At 40.7% G+C, this 21,240-nt stretch overlaps 2 protein-coding genes across 2 annotated transcripts in view; one reads left to right on the forward strand and one right to left on the reverse strand.

The window, feature by feature from the left end:
• SLC41A2 (solute carrier family 41 member 2) overlaps positions 1 to 2,972 on the forward strand; it is a 51,170-nt gene extending 48,198 nt beyond the window's left edge. The window contains exon 10 of the mRNA XM_009646058.2: positions 2,787 to 2,972. Within this exon, the coding sequence (XP_009644353.1) occupies positions 2,787 to 2,972 (186 nt within the window). The remainder of the gene's footprint in view (positions 1 to 2,786) is intronic.
• Positions 2,973 to 19,754: 16,782 nt separating this feature from the next.
• The window catches only part of CHST11 (carbohydrate sulfotransferase 11), a 96,107-nt gene continuing 94,621 nt past the window's right edge, over positions 19,755 to 21,240 (reverse strand). The window contains exon 3 of the mRNA XM_009646069.2: positions 19,755 to 20,603. Within this exon, the coding sequence (XP_009644364.1) occupies positions 19,755 to 20,603 (849 nt within the window). The remainder of the gene's footprint in view (positions 20,604 to 21,240) is intronic.

Raw genomic sequence — 21,240 nt, forward strand, 5'->3', positions numbered from 1 at the left:
ATTCCTAGGGCTCTGTTTCATAATTCTGCCACTACTCATCTCTTTTTTGCAAACAACACTTCATTGTTCTCTTCCTCTGTATAGTAAATAATTTAAAATACTAGCTCATATCTTGAACAGTTCTGCTTACATTTATAAGCTTTTCTTATCACTTTTCTACAGCATTTCATGCTAAAAAGATAATTTTTGTACTACCTTATTAGGCTTTTCTCTAATGTTGATCCCTTTTTTTTTCCCCTCAAAACCATCTGGTTTTCAATTTGAAGTATGAAGGCTTTCTTCTTCATAGCATGAGTGCAGAGTGGAAGTACACAGTATTTGTGCTGCTATGCCATCTGCGTGAATTTGCTGAAATAAGTATAGGTAACTGATAAATCCCAGAAAACATGAAGTGTTGTGCCACTTAAAGTAGCAAGTCTTGTAATGTCTTTCGTACAATTTGTCTCTTCTTTTTACCTCTGACAGATCTTTGTGACTGACTTTTCTTATCACTTTGAATTCAAGGACTGTCTTACTTTCAAAAATCAGCAAACTCATAGTAGGGCTTTTGCTTATTTTTTTTTCAAAAATAGAAGTTGATTGATGACTCTGATCACCCCCTTTTAACATTGGTAAGAAGTAAAATCTCATTAAAGATTTGTCATGTTGATCTTGCAACAGCAACTACTATGGCCAAACAAGTAAGCATTTCCAAAGATTGATCTGTAAATTCTTAAATGTTAGTGAGTTTCTAGCCATGAAAATGCATGATGATAGCATTATTCCTTCACCAAAATACAGGCTGGTAAACTGCAGTCTCATTCCGCAAGCTGTAAGTCCCAACTGCCATCATATACTTTCATAAGCACCAGTTAATAATAGCCTGTAACTTTTTTCCTATTACTTGGAGAAGCCAGGTTTGTTACCATTTGTGTTATGCACCTGTAAGATAATGTGAGAAGATTCACAAAATGTAATTTCCAAACTACCCATTTTTCACAAATCAGTTATTTTAGGATGGAAAATATACAAATTAAAGGTTTTCATGTCACGATTTTTAAAAGCCAGAAGTGCGTACTGTCATTTAAATTGAACTGTGTATGCTATGTCTAATTGGCTGTGTCATATAAATGCATTAAAAATTATTCTTGGAATGAATGCTCTCATCTTCTAATAGAACATACATAACTATTGTTGATGTGGAGCGCTATGGAGTCTTCCATGTACATCCTGTAGGAGATGCTAATGTCCAGTATCTTTTATAAACAGGCCTCTTTTTGTCTCTGTTAGAAGAAGGAGCTGACTCAAAGAATCTGATAGAATTCCAAGGAAAACATCTGCTTTAAATATATTTGTTTGGATTCTAGTCAGCACACCTAGGACTTGCATAATTAACTTAGACTACACAGTTCCCTTTTCAGAAGATATGTTTATATAAATAAGCCATGCATTTTTCATTAAGCAAATATGCCTCCCTTTATTTTTTTTTTTTTTTAAATTTGAAATTTTGGCTTGTATGTTAACATATACTTTTGCAAAGAAAAGATTAATTGAGAAAGTTTCAACACATTTTTTTATATGACATCCATTTTACTGTGTTTTGTATTGTGGAGAAGTGTCTTGCAACCATCTTAGCGGTATTTCAGTAAATGATTGCATACATTTATAAAGATGCTTTTCATATCAATAATTGATCATTTCCTAAATAAAATGTGACTTGTGTACCTTTTCCTACTCTTGATACTGCATACTCCTTTAAATGTACATGGTAGACTTTTAAAAAATGAATTATGTTAGTAACTGCCTTAAGTTTACCCTTCCTAATGATCTGATTAACTAAAAATACATAAAATACAGTGTTTATTTCATCTTAAGCAGCTCCTTAGAAGAGACAAGAAGAAATGAAAGCTCAGTTAGTGTCCTTTCTCCCTTCATCTTGTGCCATGCCACACCACATGATTCCACTGAACCAGCATCTCTTATCATACAGCTGTGCAACATGAAAAGAATTCTTTTCTAAAACTGGATTAATGATTATGCATACCTTTGGTATTAAGATCAAACCTCTCAAATGTTCAGACATTCGCAGTTGGGAATGAAATCTTTTACTTTAGGACAAATTCAGCCTGGAGTGACAATTTCATAATATATATTGCAGGTGTGCCTTATTATAGAAGGGTTGAAGTTGGTACTTCATGCATAAAAGTAGCTTCTAAGCCATTTTTTGCAGTTCATACAGTCCAGATGAAACTGTTCTTAATCTGACCTGATAGTCTTTATATCATAGAATCATAGAATGTCCTGGGTTGGAAGGGACCCCTAGAGGTCATCTGATTTCAGCTCCATTCTACTGTGGAAACAAGAGTCACACCTGTGTTGAGTGTTTTGATCTGGGGCAACATCATCAGTCAGTTCTGAATGATTTTGAAGCCCCACTTAATGCTCTCACGGTACAGAAGGATGTCTTGTGTGAGAAGCGCAGTCTCACGTTTGGTTGGAGTTTTTGCTTTTTCATGCCATTTTCAGAAGTCCTCAAGCACAGACTGGGTGAAGAATGCTATCAATAAGTCAATGTGCTCCTTCTACCTGTGCATGTGATTGACTGAGTGAAGTTGGCTAGGAGTCCCTGTCTCTAGTTGTGGGGTGTTTTAATCTGAAATTAATTCATATTAATTATTTATATTTTTCAAAAGCCTTTGTAGTCAATAGTGCTAAGTACTAAGGAGACAATAATGTTGACTGTTGACTTTCTTTCAATGTAACTTAAGTGATAGTAATACAGATTTTGTTTGTTTGATGTTCCATAGGTGTTTACTCTGTTATGGATTGCTGACTGGATGGTACACCACTTCTGGAAAAAAGGAAAAGATCCTGACAGTTTTTCTATCCCTTACCTTACTGCACTGGGAGATCTGCTTGGAACTGCCTTATTAGCTATAGGTTTTCATTTTCTGTGGCTCATAGGTGACAGAGATGGTGATGTTGGAGACTAATTATTACAATGGATGAAATGACTTTTCCTGGCATATTGACAAGACCAATCATTCCACTTGAAGGTCCTCAAAGTGATTGTTCCATTTGGTATAAGTAAATCAAGCTGACACAGGTGTAAAACAGCCTTAATGATTTTAGTTTGGTTTGTTTTTTAAAAAATAGGATGGAACTAGGAGGATCTTTGAGGCCTTTACTCTGAAAACAGGTGGATGAAAACATCTGAGTAGACACAATGAAGGGCAGATCAAGCCTTTATTAAGTTTTAAATTTTTCAAAGATCTAGTCTTTTAAAAGAACAGTTCCTTACCTGTATTGCGAACTAGAACAATCTCTAATTGCTCATTCAGTGGTGATGAAGAAGAGGGTGGCTTGCCTTGTCTTTCCCTCCTGGGAACACCGTGGGTATGTATTTTCATCTTACCGCGAAAGTGGCTAGTAGACCTCAGATTAATTCAGTTTCATAGACATTACCTGGTAAGTTGATGATATGTTCTTCTCTTGCAATTTCAGTGCTGTAGCTCTCTGACCATTGCAGACTTGATATCAATAATAACTGTCACGGTGATTTGAACCCTGATTGTCTAAACATTTTGTCATAAGTTTTATTTTATGTATACTAATATGACCATCAACACTTATAAAATCAGACACTTGAAAAGTGTCTGCAGGACTAAGCCCCTTTTCTCTGTGCTAAAGAGAGCAACCTAATTATTTTGCTGTTGTGATTTATTAGAACAAGAGCATAGTAAAGACAAATAATGAGACACTGACCTGACTGATAATAATGGATGAATGATTAAAACTCCTTGTGTTGGAAAATGTATTTTCATTTAGCAACTGAAAAGATGTTTAACTAACTGGTATTGATGGTGTTGTGATGGCCAGTATCCTGATTTTAATGAAGTATTTAGAGGTGTTGATTCAAATGTAAATACTGATCCCTTGAGGTATGAAAGATTATGTTTCCTTTTTAGGCACTTAGGAACATAAACTTCTAAAATTTCAGAGCTATTGATGTCATCCATTTCTAAGCAGAAATCTCTGCTAACAAGTTTTCTACTTTCAAACTGTGGAAGTAATATGGTCAATATGGAAAATGACTGCTTCTGAATGATTTCTCTTATTTGTATACCTCAATATTTTGAATAATACATTGATCATGAGGACTCTGGTTGCCACTTTGAAAAAATGTACTAATTGCTCTGTTTTAAAATCTAGTGGGAGTTCCTCATGGCATGTTTTTAAAGACTATAGCATACATCCTAAATGCATAATTAAATAAACACTCATATTTAAAATGTTGTGATTGAAAGTTTTAAATTTTGAGATTTAAATTAGACAACTAAATCCATATATCAGCATATGTTATAATCCTGTAAACATTAGTCATGTGATTTATGGATATAAATCCTCGCTTTTAATTTGATGGACCTACTCAGATGAATTAAATTAATTATGTGGATAAGTGTTAATGGGAATTCTATAGGTGTCAGTCACCTTAAACTCTGTGGGAGTTGAAAGTGTTTGCAATTCTGAAAATTAAACCAGCTATTCAGTGCCTACACATGGATTTAGATGCCTGACTTTTAGCTCCCTCATTTAAACAGTTTTATTTAAGACTTTTCTGACAGTTATGATAATATAGTTGTTTGAATGAGTCGTATGTATTATGTCTTTTATTATGTGAGAGAAAACATGAAATCTTTCTAACTTCAGGTTCTCTGGCTTTTCTTAGTCTGTATTAATGTTATTTAAAATAGTTTCTTGTATGTAGCATTGCGGGAAATACTCCTATTAAATTGTTTAAAATGGACTAAATGTAACTCATTTTTAATTTTCTTTTCAATAATGGCTATTTATTTCACAAGTGTAGATGCAATTTTTATTTTTTATTCTGATACACCTGCCATCTGAATCAACTAAGCTGCCATCTCAGACACTTTTCTCATTAGAGTTACTGGATTTTAAGGTTGTTTTTAAATGAATTGCAAGATTCTTAAAAATTAAAATTTCTTGAAATACTTGTCATCTGTGCTCATCTGATGTGTGAGGGCATCGCAGTGTTTAGCCATGGCAGTATCCTTAGCGTGTTAAATATTTTCCCAGTAAATAAGCAACACCTGTTGGTACAGGCTGCTGACAAATGGGTGAGTGTTTAGACTGCAGCACTGGGTAAGAAACGTTAAGTGGCGCAAATTCAGTGAAATTTGAAAAGAGGAAATGTGTTGACATGCTGGAATAGTCTGGGCATGGAAACAATAAGTGATGGAAAAGTATAATGGGAAAATTTGGTACTTCAAGAGGAGGAAAGTTCATTGCATGGTTGAGAGAGCAAAATCCATGTTGTGGGAAAGAAAGAGGTGCAAACTTCCACACAGCTTTCATTATGGGAGGCAGGAGCAACCAGAAGGAAATTATTTGGAGAAAAGAATAAAAAGGCACAGACAAACTTGTTGTTCAGGAAGGGAAGAAAAATATAACTCGTGTTGAAAGGAGTTGGGGAAGAGGTGGAAAAAGATTCTTCAGGGAATGGTGAAAGTGAGAAAGAAATTAATGCTCTCAGTAAGATATGGTTAAAGAGGAGTTTAAGCGGGGAAAGTAGCATGACATTGATAAAGCAGAGAAAACCTTGATATCTGGAAAGGCAAGGAGTAAACAATATATGATGTGGAAAGGGGTTTGATTCCTATGTGGAAGGGGCATTTAAAAATTTACAGGGTTTGCTAATTTTGCTGTCCATTGTTATGAAGGTAAAAAGCTCTTACCACCAAATTTTGGGGGCAACTTTATTCCACTACATGAATATTGAGGAAGGCACGAAAGAGTTCTTGGACACCAAAGAATCTATCGTCTGCTCAAAAGCTGTACTCCCTAAACCAATTTTAGGTCTTGTCAAGTCAACCTCTCGACAGTATTCTACCAACTTGATTTTTTTAAAGGTATCCTAGTAGTAGTCAATTACTTAATGTATGTGTCTGTAAGGAACGTTACCAAAAATTCTATCAGAGACAAATTGTGTGCTTTTTGTGCTGCTCAAAGCATGCAACTGGAAGAGACATCCTGAGATTTTATTCCATCTTGTTATCAAAGCAGCCATATTTTATAATTGTGCAGATAAAATGATCACTCTTTGTATTAAGACTAATTAAATATGAAGATTATTTCATACCTCCCTTTATAATTTCTAGCCTAATTAGGGCTATGGCTGACTTGCATCTATTTGCTTTTGTGTCAGCATGCAACATTTTTTTATTTGACTCTTGCTCATGTCAGCTTATTCACCTCATTTAAGCTGCAGGTCATCTTAAAGCTCCTCCTGCAACTTCTTGTACCATTTTCATTCTGCTGATGAGCTAGACCTGCCAGAAGCTCCAGCTGCTTTGCCTTTATGAGTTACTCTCTGTTACCTGCTGCCGCCGAGTAACTGTTGGAGTGCTCTTGCTTGGCCATACTTGCCGTCTACTCTGTTTTTTTTTTTTCTCATCTTCAGAAATACCTCTAGGGTAAATAGAAGTAGGGGCAGGCTATTTAAAATGTGTATCATTTGCCGTTCTGAAGGATTTTTGTGACCATCTCAACTGTTCTACATGCAGGCATGAGAGGGGACAATCTCATTTGTTAAACTACAACTAAATGCAGCTCTAAAATTTGGAGTCAGAAGCATCTCATACAATAGGTATTTTATTTTCTTTTTCCCTGTAATGTTTTGCAGTGATCTTTGCATTCTGGTGAGTTACTAAATGGCTCCAGTTTATTTTTAGAGTGATTATATAGCCAGGATAATTCCACAGCTTTATTATGCTGTTTGATATAGGGAAGCATTCTTCCTTTAACATATTTAGATCAATATGTTGAGTTTTATAGCATCACTGTATGTCTTGCCTTAATCTGTGATGTTAAATTTGCAATATCCTCTTCCACTACCATGTTTAATATATTAATTTCATTGGGGCTTTTAGAACGCTGATGAGAAGCTAGTGCGCAGCAAATTAATTTCACTTCTTTTTACAATTTGCCGACTAAATTAGACTTTTCTTATACGAAGATTAAACCAGCATGAGGATTAGGGCTTTATAAATGCAGAATATTTTGCAGAATCAGGAGTCAAAATAAGACCTATCATCTTTCTAATGGATTTGCTATTTCACTTCAGTTCTGAGTGTCATGAAAAGCTGTCTTAAGTCCAAGTGTAACCCAGAACACACACATTGGGAAGCAGAAGTATAAGCACTCTGTGAAATGAAGTGTTTGAAATTCCTTATTACTATTATAATGGTTAAATTGCTACTGCAAAGGAGAGAGTTTCCTTAGAGGTGCAGAAAATGGCAATAGAATATGGTAATTGAATTATAACCTGCTTTAAAAAGAATAAGACGATGTTCGAAAACAGTACCAAAGGTACCGGAAGCAATGTGAAGTCTCTTAGGAGGATTTTTTTTTTTTCTTTTTGGCTAGCTTTTCTGTGATACAATACATTGGTTTAATTCTGTTCTTTTAATCCATTCTTAATCAAGTCAGTCTGTTGTTATCTTTTGGATTATTATTTTCCCATACGTACTCAAAGTTAAAAAATCAGATTTCTGTATATAAAGGTGGGGAGGCAGACCTAATAAAGAGGTGTGTTTTGTCATTAAAGCCTCATTCTGATAGTCCTAAAGGAAAGTCTTTCTGCTAAATTCAATGAAAATTTGATCATCACGCATGCTGTGCATGGATGCTCTAGGGAATCTAGTATTAACAGAACATGAATAATTCACGATTAAAGCTAAGAACCAACATGTTTAGTAAATACAGAAGATCGCTGTACTCTGGGTGGGTACCAAGAGCAGCAGCGTATCCCTTAGTCATTCAGCATTGGCAGGGCTGGATGGGCATTACTTCCTCTGCAGCTAAAAATTTGATTTGATTTCAAGTCCTGCTCGTTGCTTATTTAATATGCAAGATAGTGCATCATATGCTCTATTTGTGCTTTTTTTTCTCCAAACTATACTTGAAATTTGCTTCTTCCTTTACTTAGCATTCTTCAACTTGCTCTTTTGGGAGATTGTTTCCTCTTCAAGAGTTGCTAAAAGTCTTGAGAGGTCAAGAAAGTGCTTTTCTTGAATAATTTTAAATCTGCTTTTTTGCAAGTCCTGAATGAATTATATGGTAGACATCCTTGGGAATAATTGACTGCTGAATAGTTCCTTGAGATTTAATATCTTTCAGGTTTACATTCTAAGTTTTACTATGAACAGGATCTAAAAAGGATTTTGTCTGTTTACTGATTTTTTCTGTCATCTCCTGGTTTTGATTAATGAAATTGTTGCCAGTCCTGGCTACAGTAGAACAGCATTTTAATAAAACTGACATTCTAAATGGTTTTCCAGAAATTACGAGCACTAATACTTGCTTTATACTTGGGAAGCAATCATCCACTACTTTCCTATGGATCCTTATACTATGGTTCGCTTTAGATCATCCAAAGCCCTTTTTTTTCCTTTGTGTTTTTTGAAGCAGGTGTTTTTCCCTGGGCTGACACAACCAATTCTTTTATTCTCTTATAGTATCCAAGGTTCTGGAGTAACATTTGAACATGCTTCATCTCAACTGTTTTGAAGATTGAACCAATTTTTACTCATTACAGAGAAAAATTTAGACATGTCTGATTAATTCTAGTTCTAGGGAGATGAACGGTAGCTTTCACTTAAAATAGAAGAGTATTTCTGGGTTTGGAGCATTTCCAAAATAGAAGTTAGCGCATTACGCTTGGCCACACTAGGTAACTGAGATCAGCTCAGGTACCAAGATCATCAGAGTTTGTGGACAAAAGCATAGATGATTTGGAGATGTGAGCAAGCTCTGTATTCATCTAATATGTGAAGATTGGCTGATCACTCCTCTCTCTTTCCTTCCTTTCATCTTAATGCTTTGAGATCACCATTGCGGCCTCTTTAGAGGCAATCCATTAAGGCCACTAAGTGCTTTGGTAGCGTAAGTCTGTCATGTAGGTATGGAAACTCTGGTCCCCCTCTGTAACAGAAGACATTAAGGCCTTTGAAAAAAACCCTTGCAAAACCCGCATGTCATTCGTGCAAAATGAAAGATCTAAAATGCTGCGAATTCACATACAAAAAGACAGGCTCGTTCCTAGGTTTCATTTCCAGCTGGCCTTTGCTCTGTTCCCACATTAGAAAGCTTGTTCATTTTTTCAAAGACTTTCTTAAAGCACTGTAAGGTTAGCATGCCAAAGAGCATGAAACCTGGCTCTGTTAGATACCACGTCCCGTTATGCGCTCTCTGCATCAGACTGACATGAGCTATTACTACGCTCGCCCCTTAGAGAGAACTAAATCCCTTGCTTTGAGCAAAGCCTGACTATTTAGTCTTGGCATTAAACAGAATATGGCATTATATAGGATTGGCACCGTGCTGAATATGCAGTATTGGCTGTGCGAGGTTCTTCACCTCAGGCAGCTCTATATCTGGAAGAGCCATTGCTGAGACACCCACTGTGTTGCTGGTACGTAGTAAGACTTGGCTGAAAATTGGGAAAGAAAAACTGTCCATGCAACAGTTCCTCTACCCCATCCAAAGGTATTTACTGAGCTACCAGCCCTCTGCTCCAGGGGTCTTTGCTCTGCCCCATGCAAGGTGCCTCAACCCATCTGCTTAGGTTCTCCTTTACCTTGTTGACCTCATTTGGGATGGGAACTTGCAGACACCTCTGCAATCCATGTTGTCCGTATTTTCATGTCTTGCTAGAGACACAGGAAGATGCAGAAATGTCCATCAATTCAAAGGAAGTCCAGTTCTGCTGTTTGCTACAAAAATTGCATTTTAAACATTTATTAAGACCTGTAAATATTTAAAGTCCTTCTGACTTGAGATTATTGCATTACATAAATGTTTAATAGATACAGAAGCTGCGCTTAAAGCGCTGATTAATGCATACCTACCTCTGGAATATGTATAGCTTTCAGACTGACACTAAGAGAAACACACCTGAATGTTTTTAGCACTCATTACAAGAAGCAGAAAGATGTCCTATTACCATAGGAAGCCTCTCACAATATGTATTCTTGAGGCAAAACTAATAACTGTTCACCTTTCCGATTGTTGATTCTCATTCAAGTCTAACATCATTGCGCCCGGTTTTCTGGCATATTATGGAACTGAGGTGTTCAGCGTAAGCTCGTTTTCAGTTATGATTTTTTTCAGAGCCACAGCATACCTGCAGTTACCCTGCTATCTCGACCGTGTCATGGATGTCTGTATCCCTCACATGTTCACGGGCAAGTCTCCTGCTAGATAAGGACCAGGTCGTGCAATCCATTTAGTCCTGTTCATACCAATATAGAAACCTCCTGCCACACATACGAGAAGGAGATTATTTTTTTTCCCATCTCTGCCATTTTCTGGAGGGTATGGCTTACAGCCCTGTGGACCAGGTGAGATCCATTCATCCCCTGTATGCTCCCAGGGCAGCTGTCTCCTGTTCGCAGGCAGCCTCTGAAAGCCCCAAGATAATCTGGAGTCCCTTTTCCAACATGAGCCCTCGGGATCAGGAGCAGGAGGGCTGCTGTGTCCTGGGCAGCTCTTGTGGAATGGGAGATATGGCCTGGAATCCTTAGTCAACAACTCATGACAAATTTAATTGTCTTCATATAAAATGTTCAGGTGCAGGCCAAAAAAATAGCAGAAGTCACAGTTACTCTCCATGGCAGACTGATGGTCACTTGGTAGAAATGAATCACTGGGAGTGACAGGGGGGTAGGATGCCCAGGTTTAGGATGCTTCTCTGCTGTCTGACAGCCTCCAAAAAAGGGGGCAGCATCTGGCAGCATTCAGGTCACATCCATCGTGACGTATATCCAGATCATATCAGCAAGATCTCTGATGCAGAAGGAAACCATCAGCTATCACCATCACCTCTTCAGCTGATTATCCCGAGGCTTTTCATTTGATCAAAGGAAAAATGTGAGCGTGTTATTTTACTCGGAAGCAGGAGCGCACCTGGTTGCATACATCTACTGAAAAGTCCCGCTGGAGGGAAAGCTAACATCTCTGTCTCCAGCTGGAAATCCCTGTGCACCTCAGCAGCTCACTTTGCATGGTAATTTGATAATAACAGAGGAGATAACAGTAACACCCATCGCAGGGACTACGACAGCACGTGCCAGCAAAAGGCTGATGGCAGCCTTGTCCTGGTTTAAGGTGTGGAGGGCACACCGTTCCTAAGGGCTTTAGATGGAGCCTCTGCCACTCAAAACCAAGCACAAAATGTCAGAAACCTGAAACCAGTTAATTACTTTAGAAGCATTGACCTGAATGATTTCCATCTGACAGCTTTACACTTGTGAGAAACACGGCTGAAATCCAGAGGCTGCAAACTAAGTGTGTAACACCTTGCTTAGGAACTGGGATGGAGCCGATGCGCTCTCCTCCGGCTGCATTTCCCAGCGTGGAAATACTCATTAACATTATATGTGAGTCATTCATAGCTCTTGAATCAGCTTCCGATAGCCCTGGCAAAGATTTGCCAGGTAACCTGAAACATGCTGCAATAAGCAAAGCAAGATTACTCACCTCACTGTGTTCTTAAATGCTTTCCTCTATTTTAATTCTCACTATCTTGGACTCAGTCATCTTAAAGGTCTTTTCCAACCTAAATGGGTCTACGATTCTGTAAGGAGACTCCCCAAATGGAGACTTTCCATCCTCAATTTCCTCCCATCTTGCATTCCTTTCCCATAGTTACACAGACTTAATTTCTCACCAGGATTGCACTCCGCTGTTCCTCCTTCTAATCCTTGCACCATTTACTTCAAGGGTGGGTTTTTTTCATAATAAAATAATTGTGGATTTAATTTTGAAATTTTCCTAAGTGACAAAGGGAGGCTTAAAAGCATCTGCTGTAGCAATGATACATATTGCATGTAAAATTGTATTGCACCCACAGCAGTAACATTTTTATGATAAAATAGCAAAGTACATTGTAAAATTAATACAAAATAGCTGAATTGTTACGTCTTTCCACATAACCGGAGGCAAATTTCTTAATAAATCACATACAGCTATAATTCCAGCAAGGAAAATATTTTGTTTTTCTTGAATGGGGGTGGCAGCATTTACTTGGCCGCCTCTGCAAACAGCACTGGCCTCTCCACAGCATGGAGGGCTGCTTGCTCTGATTTGACCGTTTTTCCACATCCATCTCTTTCAAGATCAAAAAAATGGTAAAAAAAAAAAAAAAGCAGTAATTGATTGCATTAATGGAGCAAACAATCACTTTAAAAAAACCAAACCAAACGCCTCTACTTTAGACATAAAACTAAACCTGTTTTAGCTAGAATAGCTATCTGCTAAGACAAGCCTGACTAAATTGAGCCTAAGAAAGGCCTAGGCAATGCCCAAAGCCCATCTTTGCAGGAGCTTTTACCGGAAACTGGGGCCTGGTGTGGATTGCAGGCTTTGACTTGACATAGGGCTACCAACATCTGCTGACAGCATGGAGACCTCTTGATAGCTAAAAAGTCATGAATTGCCACAGTATAATTCTAGTTTTTAGAATAAGCCAAAGCTTAATGGCTTAACCGTTCTTATTCAGCTGTATGTTACCCTGACAGCTTTATGTATTTGTAAAAAAACCAGAAACGCAGGCATAAACTTTTGGATTGATTTTTCTCTTGCTGACGAAAACAGCTTTGCTGGTTGGTTGTTTTTTAATTAAAAACTCGGACTGAAATGAGATTTTCGAACCCACATAATTTTACTCGAAATGCTATGTCTCATTTTCCAAAATACTCTGTCCATTTGTTGCATACCGATAGGACGTATGCTACTAAATACCTGAAGAAATGTTGTCTCAGGTCTGCATTTCCTCAAAAAATAGAGACGGAGGACTACAATTTCAATGTCCAAGTCAGTAACATTTTTGAAAATACTGGCAAAAAATATTTTTAACAACTTATAAATGAATGAAAATATTTTCTATATTTTTCCTCCATTAATGTCACTATTTTTGGTCCTAAATGCCTCTGCCTTAGCCAACAGAAGCCATTTAATGACAGTGAGTTGAATCTCACAGTCGGAAGGCTTGAGCACTCCAGTAGATTGACATTTCGAGTAATGGGGAAAAGATCTGCTGTTCATCATTTCAACAGGGAAAATAAAGTCAATTTTTTTTCTTTTAACACAGATTTTTTTAAAAACTGATTTGCATGCAGTTTGGGGAGGTGGCTTTTGGGTATGTTGTCCTTTAGCGCACTGAAGAGTAAAACCAGACTCTAATTTTTCAAAATTTTTCAAAACCTTTGGCAAAGTTGTAAATGCAATTGGAAAAGCAAGATATTTTTGCGTGGCATTGAGAGTCTTGTACGTGATGATGTGTAACACAGCTAGCCAGAAAAGCACGGCACTGCCGATCGGGAAGCATATGCTCTGTTTTATACTCGGCTACATTTCTTTAATTTTCTTTTCTCCCTTCCAGTTTCACAGATTTATTTAGGTTTTTTATAATTACAGTAGAATTAAATTGAATGTATTTTCATCCAAACAAAGGTTGGGAAGCATTGGCAGAGCCCGTGCCTACATGAAGAGCATTAGGACCACAGGGACAGGCTTTCTTCAAACCCTGCGTCACCTCCACTGGGCTTATTTGCGTGATCTTGTCACTTGCCCAGGCGAGAGGACATCTCAGCCATGGAGGATCCTGCCTCTTCATTGCATCCCCCCACACCCATCTCCCCAGTGCCCCGTGGTCCTGCTGCCCCCAGCTCTCCTATCGCACAGCAGCAGCTGGTGGTCTGTACTGGGGAACAGAAGCTGTATGCTCCATTGCATCCCCCAGGGCTCCACACCCATCTCCCCAGTGCCCCGTGATCCTGCTGCCACCAGCTCTCCTATCACACAGCAGCAGCCGGTGGTCTGTACTGGGGAACAGAAGCTGTATGCTGGGTACGAATGGGAAGGGATTTTTGTAATATTTTTAATTATGTAATGGAAAAATTGAAGCTTGCCAAAAAGATGAATCGTCCTGCTTCCTTCCACTGGAGCAAATCCAATTTTGTCAGTCCCTGTGGCAGTATCAGGGATCAGGCTCTTCTCTATCTTGCAACCAACGAAGACATTTGCCCACAAGCTGTGCACCCAAGAGCTGTGCCGAGAGGCCGTTTCTTACCTTATTATCACCCCATGTGTGTGATATCAACTCCCTAAAGCCCCCCCAGCTCACCCTGTCCGTGGAAGAGGATTGCATCGCTTTGACGCGTCTGTAATCCTTGCCCAGCCAAGCTGCCGAGGGAGGCAGAGCCATCAGCACAGAGGCCAGAGCCAGGCTAATCGCTCACTTAGATCAAGTCCTTGTCAAGAGCTTCTTAATTATCTCCCTCTCTGACTGAGGTTGTAGAGGAAACAAATCACTGTTGTTTTGAAATGAGAAGGTTGTGGTCTTAATACTGCACTGCCAGGCTGTGATTTCAGGAAGCTGTGCTGCAGTTCTCCCTATTGATGGGCGAGTGCAGGGTGGTGGGGCCTTTGAGGTGGGAACGGGCTTGGGCGAGTGCCCCACCATGTGCTATGACACCTTCTCAGCAGAACTTTTATTTTCTGCTTGTCTCTGCTGTCACTGTGAGTAATGTTTGCCTCGTGAGGAGTGAGGCTGGCAGATTAAATGGTCTGTTTGCCACTGGCAGTGCTGCACCCAGAATATGGCATCCAGTTTTGGGGCCCTCCCCAATTCAAGAAGGATGTTGAGATGCTGGAGATGATATAGTGATGGGCTGCCAAGATGTTCAGTGACCTAAAGCATATAACTGAAAAGGATACTTTGAGGGATCTGGCCTTATTTAGTCTGGTGATAACAGGGCTAACTGGGAATCTAATAACAGTCTACAACTACTTGAAGGGGCCTTACAAAGTAAGTGAATTCTAACTCTTCCTCCAGTAGTGGTAGGTGATGGACACACGTTGAAGGCCACAGAAGTCTCACAGTGGCCCCTAGCAAAAAAACCCCAACTCTGCTGGGAGGGTAGTGCAGTGCTGGAACAGGCCACCCAAAGAGGCTCTGAGCCCTCCGTCCCCAGAGGTATTGAAGCCTTGGCTAGCCAAAACCACAGCCAATGTAGTCTTGGTGACCTTCAGCAGTAGAGTGGCCCAGCTGACCTCCAGCATCCCTTCCAACAACATGGTCATGATGGTGAGCAGTTATTTTCTAAACGTGTGTTTTTCCTATGTGTAATTTATGGTGCTGATTTCCTCACCCAAGTTTGTCTTCAAAGCCCAGCTTCCTGGCCTCAGTGAAACCATGGGCGGGACCACGCAGGTTTGGGGACTGCTGAAAATGTTTAACGCAAAGCTATCATTAGCGAATTCACACGAAGGTGGGCAAGCACATGGCTCATCAGGTAGCTGCAGTTTATGTCATCTCACTGACTCTGAAACACCCTTGCTTGAGGTAGGATAATATTTTGGGGCTTGCGACAGCACTCATCCTTGCTGGCTGGGAACTTGGGAAGGAAGGGAGCAAGAGGGATGTTGGCAGATGAATTTAGCTTTTCTGCTCCATAGCAGTCGATAATGTAGAGTCTTCTGCTCGTCCTGCCGCAACAACCCTTGTGAGAAAGCAGAGCTATGTAGACAAAAATCCCACCCTCAGCCCTGAAAGCATGAGCCAGAAATAAAGCACACAGAGAGCAACTTTCTTTCTTCAATTTAATTGAAGTTACTTAGAAAAATAATCAGGCTTGAATGGCTTTTTTAAGGAAAGATTCATGAGCAGTTCACACTTGTGTTGGCAATGTATAATTTAGCTTTTTTTCTTTATTAACAGTATATTTAGGTATGAGGAGATACTTTTCTACAACAAGCCTTCTACTGCATACAAATAGGTTAAAAAAAAAATCCAACCCCACATTGATGTTAAATTATTCGTACACATTGTATTGTGCATGCATGTAAGAAAATAACACTCTCTGTAACAAGAGTAATAGTAAGGACAGTCCCTTTTTGTACCTGAAAAGTGCAGCAGACTACAGTGAAACCCTAAAACACCTGGGGTCAATTTACTTCTAAAAGCACTTCTGCTCGTGGATTATTTATTTCACTTGCCTTACGCAGCGCATGGTTCAGGCGGTTTGCACGTTTCTGTGGTAATGGACATGGTTTATGAGGAGGCCAAAGCATGGACCAAGTCAGGTCTGGGGGGCCCTCCCACCACGCAGGAGTCACCACCATGTTCAGATGGGCCAAATCCAGCCTGGGACCCAGGTTACGGTGCTTGGGGCCATCAGGGGGGAGTGAGCCCCCAGCCGTGCGTATGGCACCGGGTAAGGAGCCGCAGGCGCGGAGGCGGGCGTCCCCGCTCCTCAGGCGCATCGGCTTTGACGGGGCTGGGGGCAGAGGTGGGGAGCGGGACCTTCCCCGCCAAGTCCTCTCTCCACTCACCACTGCTCAGCTAATACACATCCCTCTAAAAAAGCAGCTCCCCAGGTGGCCCTCACGGCCCCGCAGGCACATCTGCAGTTTGGATTTTGTTGTGGCTGCAGTTTTGCCTGTTCTGTCTCCCGGGACCAGAAATGAACCTGGGAGGTTGGGAGGGCTTGGGAGCAGACCAGCCCCCCCGCTCCTCTGGCTGGGAAACCCAGTGAAGAAATGGGGTAAAACCAACCTGGTTCCTCAGCTGCCCCCACACTGAGGTGGTGGCTGCCAGCCCGCTGAGGTGAGGAGGAACGACCCTGAACCTCCTGCAGTGTGGGGGCAGTGGAAGGAGGAATTTTTTTGGCTCTGTCAAAATAAAACAACCAGTAGACCAAAAAAAAAAAAGAAAAAAAGCTATTCCTTAACATTTGTGGTCCTCCTCTGAGCTGGTGAGGGCTTCATGCTCAACGTGCAGGACACGATCATATCCAGCGTGCCAGCTGCTCCTTTTAAACACAGATCTACAACCCGTTCACAGCACCCCAAAACGGATGTAACACGCTAAATGGGACAGTTTTGTAGCAGTTTGGGATCAAGGTTTTTAAAAAGCAAGCGACTTTGAAGCACCCGCTTAAGACCACATAAAAGCCATCTCAGTACTGAGCATCTGCCAGCAGGGCAGCACTCTGCGGGGAGGCAGAATTTGGGTAATCAAACCCAAAACTGCTGCTAAAAATCCCGTCTCGAGCAGCACTCACCCCTCAGGCCTCCTGAACGTGTTCCTCTCCTAAAGCTTTTCCATCACAGCTGTCAAATAGGGTTTTTGTGTCTCCAAAGCAGTGAAACTAAAGACAGTATTTCAGAACAGATAAAAACGTGGTGGTGACAGAGAAAAGTACAAAAAGAAAGGGGAAAGCGCGTCCCATTTTTAAAATATTTACTTTCTGAAGCAACTTTGTTCTTAAATCAAAAAAATCACACCACAATCTGTTGGAGGGATGAACAGCTAACTAAAGAGAAAACTGGACCAAAATATGAGCACCCTTGGATACAACACCAAACAAGCACACAAACAGCTTGCGGGAAACGCTGGAGGGGGGAAGAGGGGAAATCTCCCCTCAGACAGATTATTTTTTTTTTTTTTAACAAAGATATAACCATTGGACTATGAACAGAAGCAAGCCAGGGCACACTGTGATAGGCACTTGCAACAGCTCCGCATACTCTCAGTGAGACAAAACCGCTTTCAAGTAAAACCCCAGCCGGCCATCGGCAACCGCTCTGGAATTCAGAGCTGCCGGGCGCAGGCAGCCAGCTCCTCCCTAGCCACTGCATCCACGCTCCGGGTTGTCAATAGGACCTGGGTTATGAAAACTGTGGCTGTTCCAGAACGGATGAGAGATTTATTCGTAGGGTATGATAAAAAAAAAACTAATGACCTGAATCCTGGCTAAGAACAAATCCAATTTTGAAAGGACTTCAGCTGGCGTTTGTTATGTTAATTTGCTCTTCGCTGAGATTTATTCAGCGACTTATTTTTATAAAATGAGACGGAACTTATTTTTCTTCTTTAGCCGCGTATGTATCCTGGAGACTAATGTAATTCTGTGGGTATTATCGGCTATCGTACAGCGCGACATTTGCAGGATCTGGCTCTCACACTGTTAAAACAGCTCTGCCTTCAGCTGAGTTTTTTTAAAATCTTCCCTAATTTTTGGAAGGGTTGGGTTTGCTCCTAAGATTGACAGGCAGGCAAGCCAAAAGCCCATTTTTAACAATCATTCGACTTTAAAACGGATTTTAGGTTCCCACAAGTGCCTCCACTTCAGCCTCTGCCTCCTTCTGCCCCCCAGCTGCCACCCCAGGACGGGACAGCTTGACGGGGCTACGGACCATCCCCCAGGCAGGCGCCTGCCGCCCGCTCGGCCGTACGCCCCCCCTGCCACAAATTACAGAAACATTTGGAGAAGCCTGTACTTCTGCCCGCTGGGCTTGCTAATGGATCCACACTGAAATCTCTTTTTTTTATTATTTATTTGCTGCTAATAGACTACTACTGGCTTGCCCAAAACAACCGGTGTGCTACGCCTGGTACGATCTGCCATCCCAACAAGCTGTTACACACAAAACAACTGCTACTGGGACGTTCACCTTACATCAAAAGGTCGTGGTCTCACACTAGGGCCGACTTAGATGAAATACTAACCCACTGGAAATTAGAAGCATCCCTGTCAATGGTATTTAGGTGTTAACTAAAACAAGACTTGCCCTTTCCCCCTAGGAAAAAGCCATAAAACCAGCATGTAGGAAGAGGTGAGACTTTTTTTTATTTCCTTCCACGCTTAGAGATCAACACCAAGATGACTTTCTGACTTTTCAAACTACACGCCCACATCCTTTATAGCAATGTATCGTGACCGGTGGTTTTTGAGCCAATTTTGGATGCCCATCTTATGATCAATTAGGGAGGCGTAACTTGCAGAAGATGGAGCTTCCCCCACCCCCATCCTGAATACGAATTAACTCAATGCCAATTGCTTTGGGCATTCAAAAATCTCTACAGTCACTGTCAAAATGGTGATTTTTTTTTTTCTGATAGACCATCTGCAAATCTGCATTCATTTGGGCCGGCAGGCTTTAAATTAAGAAACAATGGGACTGGTCATCTTCTTGATAAAATCCTTAAGTCCAGACTTAGAAAAAGTTCATGGTTTCTCTTCCCAAGGAATACATTCACATTTCTTTCAGTCACGTGTTTTAGATACCACGAATATATCAAAACCTGGTTTAATTTTCCCTTTCAGGGCTAGAAAGATAGATTTTTTTTTTTTTAGTACACTTAAGTGCAATATCACTTTCTGAAGAAATTATTTCCACCACTCTTCTCAAAGCATGTGGTATCAAGAACCATTCCGGCATTTGCCTGCATCAACGGCTAATGGAAGAGTATTACTACCCAGAGACAAGCTCAACTAAGGAAAGCACAAAACCAGACTCCTTTTGTCCAAATGTTATCTTATCTCTGCTGCTGAAGTGACACCTACCAAGAGACCATGTTTTAAATAAGTATAAATAACATTAATTAGAATTGGAGGAATGCAAGATCAATGGAAATTCACCAGAACACAATTAACATTTTTTTTAAACAGTGTAGCAGTATTATTCATTTCTACAGCTAGATCGTCACAATCCTGTTACCCTGCAAAGAGAGCTGTCCTTTCTTACAGTTGATTTAAATAATTTTGACTGTGCTGCTCGCAGCATCATTCAAAAAAAAAGAAAATATTAATTTACAAAATAACCCATTCTCCATATTTATTATGACAAATAAAAATCTTAAATAAAACAGGCTTTCTCTCCCCTCTCTCCCCCCGACCCAACCCTCATTCCAATTTCAGGTAGCTTGGCACTGAGTAATTGAACATTAAAAAATCAAGTTTGTAGACTTCATACAGCTGCGTTTGGTGCTCGGAGCTGATGTTCTGGAAGAACTCTGTGGTCATTTCATCAGTAGTTCTCGTAGACTTTGCATAGGTGGGGAACTTCAGGTAGTTGCCTACTCCCGCCAGCTGAAGAATGTAATTCGAATCCTCTTCGAGCGTTTCGTATTTTCCTATGAGGTCGTAGTGGATGTGGCAAGGGTGGCAGAGGGAGTACACAGTCTGCCAGTGCTCGTTGAAGGGCTCTTCTCTTTGGGTGTGCGGGTCAATGAGATATGCCACAAACTCTTCAAATTTCACATCATCGCCTTTACGCAGAGCTTCCTGGGTTGCGTTTTTCCTCTGGCGCCTCACGATTTTGGTGCCGTATCGCTTGTGGAAGGAAGTGTTGTACTTCTGGGTGAACTTGTTCCTGTAGGCTGACACCAGTCTCTCGAAAGGCTCACGAACAAAGAGGAACTTCATGTAGTTTTTCAAGCGATGGTTGATTTCTGGGATGCTGTACTGGTTGAGGGTCTTCAGGTTTGAAGACACATGGGCTTCATTGGCTGGGATTTCCATTGGATCGCTGTACTTGCCTCTTCCTGTCAAAACCATCATGACTCTCTTCCAGTTTGTGCAGGCCACTTTGGGAACATAGCAATAGATCATTTCATGATCTTCATCCACGACCAGGTGTTTGAGATCATTGGGCGTCAGCACGCGGCGCTTCCTGCTAGATACGCTGTTTGCTCGGCACGTGTCTGTCACCTGGTCTCGTCTAATCTGATGAAGAATTGCTGTGTTGGACAACTGCAAAGAAAGCACAGGCACCAGTAAGTCAAGCGGCTGGGAAACTCTTACTGCCATCTTATTATACAAATTCATAGAAAAGTAGATTACTGCCTGTGTAGAACAGTCCATTACATCGCGAGTAAAATTGTTCCTATGCTAGAAGAGAAACTCTTTTTGTCACCAAACTTCATGATATGTGCTGCTTAAATGTTCACAAAGTGTCCAGGGCTTTGCTTTGAAGCCAACACAAGCGAGCACAAGTGCTCACACAGCCTGGTGGCAAGGGTATTTATAGCACCTTCCTCCTGAGATGGGGTCACTGCTTTTCTTAGTCCTGGAAAACACATCTTCCTTCCACTCTGCAGTCCATCCCACGACTGCAGTGGTGCTGGACCCTGCCTGACCTTTTGCTGCTGAGATGGGGTAGGAAGACACCAGAGTTGGAAAACTGGTCAAAATGAAAACAGTGTGTGCTCTTGTTGCTGATGTCTTTTATGCTACAGAATTAATAATTGCAGCTTGTTTCTTGGCTATGATGTTGGCAGAAGAAGCGAAGCCCATGGAGATTTCTGCTACTCCCCAAAGGAAACATTCACTTGGATGCGATTTCTCAGCCATAGCCTGCCTGATAAAGCCATCTTGACAGAGAGGGAAA

Source organism: Egretta garzetta, unplaced genomic scaffold (genome assembly GCF_000687185.1).
Source record: "Egretta garzetta isolate BGI_Z169 unplaced genomic scaffold, ASM68718v1 scaffold159, whole genome shotgun sequence".
Lineage (NCBI taxonomy): Eukaryota > Metazoa > Chordata > Aves > Pelecaniformes > Ardeidae > Egretta > Egretta garzetta.